Source organism: Astatotilapia calliptera, chromosome 6 (assembly GCF_964374335.1).
Source record: "Astatotilapia calliptera chromosome 6, fAstCal68.1, whole genome shotgun sequence".
Lineage (NCBI taxonomy): Eukaryota > Metazoa > Chordata > Actinopteri > Cichliformes > Cichlidae > Astatotilapia > Astatotilapia calliptera.
Genome location: NC_137427.1, coordinates 4,891,768 through 4,903,553, shown reverse-complemented (window position 1 = coordinate 4,903,553; position 11,786 = coordinate 4,891,768). Strand labels below are relative to the sequence as shown.

Below are 11,786 nucleotides of genomic sequence, written 5' to 3'. Positions count from 1 at the left end.
GCGATCGTTTGGTGTTTATGGAATAACAAAAAATAACCTCCGCTTCATCAGCTGATGAATACGCTGCTGTAGCGACCAAACGCAAATGGGGGAAACTACCTACGCGCTGGCGCGCAATTCAGGCGCCCTCGTTATTTCCTACTCTCTCTCTATTTGCCTGACAAGGCTGGCGTGTCCGCATAACGAGACCGCGTGCATTTTTGCGCACATAACTTGCGCGAAATGATTCACTCGCCGCGCGGGGAAAAAAGCCACCATTTCCCCCTCCCCGAAGAATTCGCAGAGGCGCAAGCTCCTCCTCTCCACTTAGCAACCAGAGCACGTAGCAACGGTTCGACCAATGGGTGCTCGCCTAAAGGTTCCACCGACTGCGGTTCCTTAGCAACGCTGTGAAAAAACTGCGCTGACGTCCATTCTGTTCGGGAGTATTATGGTCTGTCGGGAATTCAGAGTGGCTGGGACTGGAGAAAAATATCTGCTCTGCTAGCGTTAGCGTCCACCCAGCTAACGGGAGGTAGCACTGGGGTAAACATGGAGCTTTCTGCCGTCGGGGAGAGGGTGTTCGCTGCCGAGTCTATCATCAAACGCAGAATCAGGAAGGTAGGCGGGAGATGTAACGTGCTCTTTTCTCCCAGAATGCTGAATAAGACCACCACCGCCGCACTCTCATACTACTGTTAACCCTTGCGAGCTAACCAAGTCCTGTCTGTTTGTTTCTGATGGCATGCAGGGTCGCATTGAATACCTCGTGAAATGGAAGGGGTGGTCTCCCAAGTAAGTCCCGCTACACTGAGCCTCATTATGTTTTCACCCCGCGGCTGCCCTGCCCGCACTGTCTCGGCTGTGGCTGTCGTTAGCACAGCACATCACAGCTAGCGAGACAGCGGGATTAAAACTGAGCACGGTGGAGATTTTTAGCTCGCAGGCTAGCGCCGTGTGTCAGTCTCCGCTCCCTCTGTCTAACTCTGCGTTTTTAATTCGCAGATACAGCACTTGGGAACCGGAGGAAAATATTCTGGACTCCCGCCTGTTCGCCGCTTTTGAACAGAGGTAAGATGTCTGTGTGGCCTTTCTGGGCAGAGCCAGTGAGTGTTCGGTAACTGTACGCTGTCCTCGGTGCACTTTGCTCCCGTGACACTCAAAATGGGTGTCTGGTTTTTCACAGGGAGCGTGAAAGGGAGCTCTACGGGCCCAAAAAGAGAGGACCAAAACCCAAGACGTTTCTGCTTAAGGTAAAGCTGGCAGCTTGCTTTATTTTTTTATTGCGTGTCTCTAATAAAGCCCCAACAAACCCTTCCTGCGCTCTCTTCACTTCTGTAGATTGTGGCTTCTTAATTTTTTTCTTTGAGTGCATTAGTGAATGAGCAGGTTAAATATGCTAATTATGCATAATTAGGACAGCCTACCCATGAATGGGAGTGTATTCAGTTTGTTTATTGCCTAATGGGGATGTATTGACATGCTAAAACGGGCTTTGACTACCTAAAGACAGGGGTGTCAAACAAGCGGCCCCATAGGGCCAGAAGCACATCGCAAAAGGTGTCCCATCAGGGGGGCTTTTTTCAACTGGGGAAATTGAACTGTTAATTTTGTGGTGATACCAGGCATTAGAATATATATGATAAAATAATTTCTAGGTCCTGACAAATGGGTTGACCCAGAGAGTTTGGCATGTATCTGGTTATTTCTGCTTCTCTAAATGAAGAGAAAAATCAGATATTATGCAGCTGTTTTAATGGACTATAGCTTACATAAGGACTCTTTGTGTCCTGTTAAATAAAATGTGTTTAACAAACAGCCAGGCTGTTTTTCCATCTTCTTCTTTTTTTTTTACACGCTCTGGGTCTGTTGTCTCTTTATTAAAGCCACTTTTAAAGCAAAAATGGAAAAGCTCCAGGTGGCATGTAATAAATTAGAATTCAGGAATGTTTAAGTTCTCCAATTTTGTAGATCAGTAATAAAAAAAAATCTCACTTGAATTTTAATGTACAAATTTATTTGCCTCTAAAATATAGTTGTAAGAACTATAAAACTACTCTACTTTAAAGGACATGAGGTGTTTTTCTTTTCTTGAACACATGCCGTTTATGCATTTGTTGTCCCTGTTGTGTAATTTATAAATAGATTAAAAAATATAAAACGAATAGTTTATATACTGAAATGGATATGTGTCTGAAATAAATTATTTAATTAAAATTTTATGATTACATGTTACTTTCCAATGAGCCGAGGAAAACATCACGGCCTGATGCTTCATCTGTTCAGAGCGGTGAACCGTGAAAATTGCTTAATGAGCGGCAGTTTGTCTTGAACAAAATGCCAGAGTCTCCACTGACAGGGCTCGTTTAAAGGGGATTGGTAGAAGTTGAGTAATAAACATGGTGCCCTGAAACTAGTTATTGCTGTGAATTATTGATGTAAGATTAATATCCACTCTTTCGATAGTTAGTTTATTAGCAGTCCAATATGACAGGTGTAGGTAGAAGCAATCAATAGGCTGTTTAAATTACATTTTACAAATTAATAGAAAAAGCAGACGATAAAAGAATGAATGAATTCCTTTTAACTGATTCAGTTTGATGTTCGCTATGAAAAATGGTGTCATTTTCTTAAAATACTAATTTCAAAAATTTTCTGATAGGCTCAGGCAAAGGTGAAGTCCAAGTCCTATGACTTCAGGAGCGAAGCAGTCCGAGGAATGCGCGTCACCTACCCGACCCCAGAACCGATTGCCACCCCCAGGGCCAGAGAGGGCCTGAGAGCTGTCGTGCCCACCATCTTCCCACCGAGTACCGTCAACCGTGGAGAAAGCGTACGCGTCCGACCGCCTGAACTGAGCCCTCGTGAGCACCAGCAGTCTTTGCTTCATACTAGTTCAGAAGACCTCATCCACATACCTAAAAAGAGAGGTCCCAAGCCTAAGCCGCGGTTTAATGAGGTCTTCTCTGAGCACCATAAAAGGAGAGGGGAGGAGCAGGAGAGCCACGGCCCTCACAAACTGGCTAAGCTCCAGGGGGGCGAAGACATGAGGCTGGTCAAACTGGCCCACAGACATCCAGAGAACCACGGCCACAGCCATAAACATCATTACCACCACCATCACCACCACCATCACCACACACAGCGCTCTGGGGAGAGCTCCTACAAACAGCTGTACTCAGACCGCGGCCTGCATCCTCACAGAACAGACATGGACACTCACAGAATAAAGGACGTCTCCGCCTACCTGGTACCTGCACACTTCAAGCACCACTCCAAAATGAGTCTGAGTCGTCCCGCCGAGCTCCCCCAAATGGAAAAGCCTTATTTTCTGGACAGGCCGTCCCCAACGCGGCTCGACGACGATTTGGACGAAGTGACGTGGAGGCCGTCTCTCGGCAACGTGGAGAAGGTCCTGGTGACAGACGTGACCACCAACTTCCTGACGGTCACCATCAAGGAGAGCAGCACTTCTAAAGGCTTCTTCAAGGACAAAAGATGACTGACTGATGCTCTGTTTTCTGACTTTCAGCAGATCTGAAGTTTATAGGACATGGTGGGATTATCAAGCAACGCAGATTTTGTATGTAATGTAAAAAGGCAAATAACATAATGTGCATATGTGTATATAATATAAAGCTGGACATCTATTTAATGTATTGACCAAATCAAATGAAGTCCCTTTCACATTGTGCAATGGTTAACATGAGTTGCATGTTTCCTTTGCAGCGAGTGGCTACTTTCTGTACAGACCTTGTGACTTTTACTATTTTGCATTTAAAACTAACAAGAATGTATTTTTTCCACGTTTCTTCCCACCTGAGCTGTGCAGCGAGGATATTTAATTCAGGTTGTGGTCTGAATAATTCTCTTTATTTGAACTGATTTGACTGAAAGGTTTCGCTTGATTTCAAATCCTGGAATAATATTTAAAAATTAACTCAAGCACTTTGAATTTAAAAGTATTAGAAAAAAATCTTTATGTTGTCTTCAAAGACCGAGTTTGCCTCGGAGATTTCTAAAACCTAAAGTAAATTAACAAATTCAACACACTCTCTGAAGTTTTCCCAAAGTTAATATAACATTTTCCATTAACATAGTTCCTATATTTTACATTTTCATAGAAAAACGATCATACAGCTTTGTTGTAACTGACAAAAAAGAGGTTGTTGTCAAACTGCTTTTTAGACGCTTTTCAATAAATCATTTGAATTTCTCATTTCTTTGTGTTGTTTTTAAACCATCGTCAGCCCTCCGGGTTCCGCTTAGATCCATCAATTAGACCCGACAAACGACTTAACCGCCGGGCTTAGTTTTATATTCCCCACATATAATAATATCTCTCGATTTCAACGCGTTGTTTAATATTTATTTATTTATTGAAATTTCTGCAAAGTTGCGCCAAAAGTTAAAGGCCTCGGGCTCATCACCCAGCCCGGCTCGCACAGTCCTGCGGGAGGCCTACATGATTCTCCCTCCAGAGTTGCAACAGCACAAATTTCTCCCCCCTCTGGTCAATAAAAGTCCGTGAATCTGCTTTCATTGTTTAATTTTTGTATGCGTCGTGACTCTACATGGCTGCATGACCGCTTAGTTTTATTATTAAAAAAAGAAAAAGAAAACGATTGAAATGACCAAATGCAGCCAGTCATTCCAATAATTATTCCATTTTTATTCAAGGTATATTTAAAAGCAAACACATTTTTAATGTTTTTGATTGATTTCATGATATTTTCTGTGTATGCGATTGCGCCAGGACAGGCCTCAGACAACAGCCTCAGAGTGCGGTGAAAAATGAGAAACGGGTAAATTGTTCCGCATGCAGGTGCACACATTTCACAGCAATATAAAGCGGGGCTCTGCTTTATTCATCCGCGACACAGGCCTACTCACATGTGGACCGATCGCGGGTTCTACGGCGTTCATACTGTACAGATTGGAGCGCTTCAATCACCGCACGTGTGTGGGTAAAATCAGGAGCGACGCGGTCAGACAGGAAAACGGGTGAGGTCATTAACAATCAATTTTATCGGTTTTTAGAATAAAATAATAATAAAACATACATATGTCGCCTATAAAAATATGACAAAAACAAACCCTCTTTAGCTTCATTCGTAATTTCTGTACGTAAACAGACTGGGGGCGAATACAGCAGGCCTGTATATGTCCTCCACATGATGCGGGTGGTGCAGTGGCTGATGTGGGTTCAAACTTTCTGAACGACTGTCTGTGGAGTTTGTGTTCTCTCAAAGCCCGAGGACATGCGCGTTAGGTTAACTGGTCATTCTGAGGTGTCACAGTGGTGACCTGTTCACGGCGTGCGCCTCCCTTCGCCCTGCGTCAGGTAAACGATGGTGCACCTTCAACGTTTGCTTGTGTTCAATTTTCTGTCAGCTACAAGTGTGGACTGCCGTCTTGCGAGCGCACGTTTTGTCCCACATTTAGTTTTATGCATCTGGTCAGCCAGTTTATCCAAGTTTGAAATCCGGTAATTATCACACAAATATACTTTATCAGAACAGCAAAATCCTTCGTGTTTGTTTCATTTCCCCAAAAACGAAATAAAATGTTTCTTAGAGCTTTTGTAAAGCAAAGCGTGAGGACGGGGGGAAAGGTGTGTGAAGGGGGCGTTTAGACGCACGAACACGGCTAAGGAAAAAACATTCTGGCCTGCCTCCGCTTCAAGGTGTTAAGCAGAGAAAAAAACGCCATCTAATATGCAAATAACTTGAGGCGCTAAAACTTTTATGTCACTGAAACCAGAATCCAGTCGACTGTCTTCAGAAAAAAGGAAATGATTAAGATCTGCATGCAGGTCTGCAGTCTCGCTCTTATTCAAACAAATAAATACAACTTTATTGGAGCTTATGATTTATTTTATTTTATTCTATTCATTAACAAATTTCAGTCTGTGCAGCTACAGAAATAAAGGCGTAAAGGAGCAAATTACAAAGAATTCACTCTAGAAATAATACAACACATGCATATTTTGGTCATTAGATTGAAAGATAATGAGAAAAGAGACTCCAGCTTCAGTCCACGGTCAGTCAGTCACAGCAGGCCTTTTACTGCAGAGAGAGAAAACAAATTCAGATTAAAAACAAGTTTGTCAGTGTAGTTAAAAAATAATAATTCTATATCCCCTTAAATCCATATGTACTGTGAAGTGAGGCACAAATCAGTCTTAATATTCATATTAACATCTAATATTCAGGTATAGTTTTAGATTCAAGCAGGCCACCAAACTTGGTTTACTATCTTTATGACCAAACCACATGGACATCACTTCACCCTTAACTGAAACTTTATCACAGGGAACTCAGATCCTCTTTCATGTCAAAGTGACACTTTGGCGTTATCACAATTTAACTCAGAACTGGCGAATAAGCCTGATTTTGTCATTCTTAACCACTGATAGTGAGCCAGTTTGACTTTTGAAAAGAGTTAAGCAAGAAAACTAATAGTGTTCAAAGAAAAGAGCCCTGGCTGTGAGATATTTTCTCACAGCTTTCTGAGGTTTCCTGTTGTGCCAAACAGTCTTGATAAAATCGCAAAAAACAGGAAGAGCACTAACACAACAGCAGAGACAAACTTCCAATACAGAAACAAGTCATTCAGTTCAAAAGAGACAAGGGCTTTAGCCATCAGGGAATAAAAGGTGTCTAAAAAGGTGACTGAGATGAAAACTGAGGGGTCTGTTGCTGTGTAGATGCACTGTGCTGTAGTCACTCATGAATAGTTTGCAGTTGGGGTTAGAAGTGAAAGTTGAGACTTCGGGCGACTTTTGCCACCTTTTAAACCGGGTGTCCATAGTTTCTGTCGCAGCGTGGGTAGCAGTGAGGGTTCAGCCAGTGCTCCAAGTTGGTCTCCCGGGCCCTCCGATCCAGAGCCTGCATGTGGAGCAGATGCTCCTGCAGGGAGAAGATTGACATCATTGAATAAGACGAACCAAAAGACAGATGAGTGCACACTGAAAGAAACAACGAAAGAAAAATGCTGGAGCTCATTTTGCAAACTGAAACACAGCACAACATAAAGTGACAGAGATGAGTAAACCGAGGGTGATATCACGTGTCCTGTACAGAGCTGGGGGATGTAATAAAAGCAGTGCACGTGCTTTCAGAGAGATTACTTTAAGAAGCTCAGGTACTGACAGGAACCGACAAGCTCAGAGTCTCAGCTGTAACCTGTAAATTAGATTAGGTGACTCGGACCTTTGTGTCCGTGCTCTCTTTGTCCCACAGAGAAAGGGTCAAAGGTTTTTGTTGTTTTTCTTTTACAGGTACCATATGTATTAAATAATATGTAATGACACAGTTTATTATAAATATACACATAGAATATATTCTGAAAAATGATCCTAGGTAAAATTCCCTTTAATTATACAATAGATGGAATTATATTGTATTTATTTGTTATATTTTATTTAATTTTCATTTGTTTGTTTTTTTACCTTATTTTAATTTTTTTTAACATATATATTTTTCTTGTCCCACTTGACCTTTTTTGACCTTATTTTAATTTTGCATGTGATTTAACGCAGGAAGAGTCACTAAATTACACTAAACAAACAAAGACTAATAAAATGAGGTGAACTCAAAAGTATTTGCAATGTACAAAAATTATAAAAATTCATTCATAAAAACACTCACAAAGCTTTAACGCTTACCATCTCTAAGCAGACTATAAACAATAATAATAATAAATGTTTTATAAAATATTGTAACACGCTTTAAATGTTCTCTGAAGGTCTATGAATGTTTTAAAAATACTGCCTTTGCAAAGCTCCTCACCTGAGTCAGTGCTGACTGGTCTAGAAACAAAGTGATAAGACAGATTTGCTTATGCTTTTATATCTTCAACTTAAAACTGTTTAACCCGCATAAATGTGATTAAACACTATAACTAAAAGCTTTAAAACACACACAGAATGAATTCATTATATGGACGAGTGACATGAGCAGGTCTCAAATTTACCAGAAAAACCAAAATTTAAATTGCTTGCAGCACTTACACTGTGTTGCAATGTTCGGCTTTTATCCTGCTGACAAACAGGACAGCACAAACTGTTGCAACAGAACTGAAGAGGTTCAATACTCTTGGTTAAATCTGTGCTTTTTCCAATATACTAACTGTGCTCTTTGCTCTGAGTGGACCTTACCCTCATTGGCTCATCGGGGTAGCCAGCCTTCATTGGCCGGTCCTGCCTCTTGGTACGGAGCAGCTGCTTAGCTACGCTCTCCTTGATTATGGGGTTTGCATCTAAAGGGAAAAAAATGTAAAGATAAGAGTTTGGAAGTAAACGTTTACTTACGTTGACTTCTTTCGGTGCTGTAGAAGAAGGTTTAGCAGGTTAGGATAAGACTGTTTTGCTCTTGCCTTGTAGATGTGAGTCAGTGTTTGTGTTTTGGCAGCTTTCTCTGTTTTTGCTTATTCTTAGACTCAGGAACTAAAACTGCCTGCTTTGAATTTAACCTCTGCCTGAGATATTTTGTTTGTGACATCTGTTTTCTTGGCAGCTAAGTTGTGGTTAATAAGAATAGCATTCCTCTCACTGAAAGCTGTACTCAGGCCCATAAATAAAACTCTCACACTATTTGCTGCTCGTGAGCTGTGGCTGGCCTGATCTATTTAGCTAGTGTCTATGTGAGGCTGTTTATTCCCCAGTGGCAGGCACACACACACACACACACACACACACACACACACACACACACCAGTGAGGGCTCTCTGTCTCCCTCTCTCTCTAAGCCCGGGCCTGCATTAGGAAGCAGGGTATTTGGTGGAAGGTAACAAAGTGCCCATTCAGCCCCCTCGCTCCCAGGGAGTCGAGCCCATGCAGCATGTTACCCCAGCAGGCTTTCTGTTCCTCTCCTGCCACAGGGAGCTGCTGTGAAACTCTGTCAACACAGGCCTGAGCTGCTGGTGCTGCCTGGAGCCTCAGAGAAACGTGGCAAAAATACTCACGGTGTACGTCCACCTGTGGATTGCCACAAAAATAAACCATCCTGATGACATGAAAGTCTTCTGGCTTAAATCAGGCCAAAAGTCAATTGTTATAAAATACAACAGTGTTTCAAAAAGATTGGGCTAAAAATACAAATAAAGATCTTCTGCACATCTATGTAAATATTTCTACCACAACAAAAGGAAGGTGCAGCAAACTACCCTTAAAATAACCTATTCTTACCACAATGGTATGCATTACTCTTCAACGTCTAAGGATATAACTACACCAGCTCCCTCACAATTGCAAAAAACAAGACGCAGAGCACCTGAAAAGGTGTTCTGATGTGACAGGTCACTGTCCTCCATGTGTCAATTCCCTGAGAATTTCCTACCTGTGTAAATGGTCAGCAGGACCACGCAAAGCAAAAACACCACCAGCTTCTTCATCTTTTTCTTTTTCGCCCTTTTCCTGCCTGAGCCCTCTCAACTCTGAGGTCCTGACCAGAGTCCAGAGGGGGTGAAAAGAGGAGATCCTCCTCCTCCTCTGCTTCCTCCTTGACTCTGGCCACAACACACTGCCTCAGACTACCAAGGTTTCAAATAAACTGTAAATATTAGTGACACATTAGCACATGTAAAGATATATAGTTTACCAATTAATGCTTTAAAGGTGAACAGTTCCTGTGAATAACTAACTAATTTACAGCTCCTTATTTTTATTATTGTACCCTAACAGTGTCGTTTTGCATGATTGAGTGTTAAAAATTATCCATATTATCGTATGCTGAGCTTTTTGTAGACCCCATCAGTTCCTCCTCTTTCTGAAACAAGCTGCTTTAGATCCTCCCCCTTTAAGACAAATTTGTTATGATCAGTTGATCCATGTAAACAGAAGATTTGCACGCCAGCTGGGCGGAGCTTCTGTATCCTCTCAGTGACATCATATAGAGCAAAAAGTAGAAAAAGCAGTCTGAAACCACCAAATACCTGTAGAGATGAGGCACGTCAGCTGTATGGGACAAACAAGATCCAGGCTATAAACAAAAGCAAAACAATCCTACCAGTGGCTGCTCTGAAAGACAGCACAGAGGCACTAATCACGGCAGCACAGGAACAAGCTCTGAGCACAAGATCATAGAGGCTGGGGTCTAGCTCACAGATACAGACAGACAAACTGGTGATGGCTAACCAACCGGACATAGTAGTAGTGGACAAGCAGAGGAAAACGACCATAGCAGAAGTACCAAGGACGGAGAGAGAGCTGGAGAAGATGTGGAGGGTGAAGGCAACAGTGGTCCCAGTGGTAATCGGAGTGCTCAGTGCAGTGACCCCCAAGCTGGGCTAGTGGCTTCAGCAGATCCCAGGAACAACATCCGAGCTCTCTGTCCAGAAGAACGCAGTCCTAGGAACCGCAAAGATGTAAAAACAAGGAAAAGCAGAATAAGTCTATTTCAATGTATTAAACGTAGGTGTTAGGTTAGGTTGCAGGTAAAAGTCTGTCCACTAGATGGTGCTGCAAGCATAGTCATATGCATAGTTATAGTCTTGTTTTTAGATGCTCTTATATTTTTATGTCATACCAGCTGTGCACCCCATTCATAATGTAATATTTACATGTATCCGTCTGTTAACTACGTTTTATTTTCCCCTTTCTTTCTGCCTTTTTTCTTACAAAAAAAAAATGTTTGTAAGACAACATTATTAAATAAACGCGTTTTTTTTAAAGAATATTCCACACAAAGTACACTGAAACGTCACTTTGCTTGACCTGTGAATAGAGTCTGTACTGTGTGGCGCAGCAGGCGAGTCAGAGGAAATAACCACGATGACCGGACATGTGAAAGACGGCATCATGGGAAGTGGAGGATCCGCTGTTTCTACCGTCTAACCCATTTGGAGACCAGTCGGCATGTTCTGCCTTTTTCTCGTTCAGTTTTTCCACTTTGCATTTCTAATTTTTACTCTCCAAAACACCAGTGATATGACTGAATAGTCACTAATTAAGGTGAAGTAGCAGTCTAGCCGTTCTCAGCAGGGTTGTTATTCATTATCCTTTGTCACACACATTCGGACGGTGTTCCATGTTAAGTTACCCCTGCAGCTTAACCTTATACGATGTCTGCGCTAAATAAAAAATCTGAATCACAGCAAAGTTAAGAGGGTTTTTTTTTTAAATTTCATTTAAAAAAAAACTGCCACAAAGAAAAGGAAGTGCAATTGCAGCAAATATGGGAAATCTCTAGAAACTGGATTGAGCCGATTGAATGTGATTCTCGCAGAATTATGGATCAGGGTTTCCTATTTTCTTTTCTTTCTTTTTTTTTTGTTAAATCAGTTATTTGAGTTTCACGGGTGCGCCCGTAGCATACAAACAGATGCATCCTAACGAAACTCAATAAACCAGCAGCTAAAATACAGTTATGAACAATGTTAAACGTTATTCTCAGAGAGAAATAAATCGATTCTGTCCCCGAAATCCAACTTTTGTGTTAGTTTCAAATATCTCTGAGCATCACGGGTAAAGTGTCCCACACTCTCTCTCCCCTGCCTACATTTAGTTTGCTGAAGTCTGGTCATCCTAATCTAACCCTTAATATTTATTTAGCTGCTGTACAGGAGTGCCTCCGGTGACGTTCGATGGAATACGTCATTGTGCGTCATTGTTACCATTTCCTCGCGACTCCCTTTGCACGTTTAACTTAATGCACGTGTCCTAATAACCACGTGGACTTATTACGGCCTCATAATGTCACTGCTCTGATTAATTCCCGGGACCCAGAGAGCTTTCTGTTCTCTCGACGCGATTATCTAATGCGCTCTGCGCTCGCAAGGCGCATGCGTGCTGATAACCAGCTGCT

At 42.0% G+C, this 11,786-nt stretch overlaps 2 protein-coding genes across 2 annotated transcripts; one reads left to right on the top strand and one right to left on the bottom strand.

Annotated features, from left to right (window-relative positions):
- On the top strand, nucleotides 1–4,198 carry cbx8b (chromobox homolog 8b). Its single transcript, XM_026169820.2, has 5 exons — nucleotides 1–600; nucleotides 731–774; nucleotides 985–1,050; nucleotides 1,166–1,232; nucleotides 2,642–4,198. Exons 1-5 carry the CDS (start codon nucleotides 532–534, stop codon nucleotides 3,479–3,481), a joined length of 1,086 nt encoding a protein of 361 aa, XP_026025605.2. The 5' UTR covers nucleotides 1–531; the 3' UTR covers nucleotides 3,482–4,198.
- A 1,635-nt stretch (nucleotides 4,199–5,833) lies between these two features.
- Nucleotides 5,834–9,815, bottom strand: c6h17orf67 (chromosome 6 C17orf67 homolog). The gene is made up of 4 exons (XM_026169819.2): nucleotides 9,321–9,815; nucleotides 8,141–8,241; nucleotides 6,771–6,890; nucleotides 5,834–6,047 (listed from the first exon to the last, which is right to left on the bottom strand). Exons 1-3 carry the CDS (start codon nucleotides 9,373–9,375, stop codon nucleotides 6,774–6,776), a joined length of 273 nt encoding a protein of 90 aa, XP_026025604.2. The 5' UTR covers nucleotides 9,376–9,815; the 3' UTR covers nucleotides 5,834–6,047; nucleotides 6,771–6,773.
- Between the last annotated feature and the right edge of the window lie 1,971 nt (nucleotides 9,816–11,786).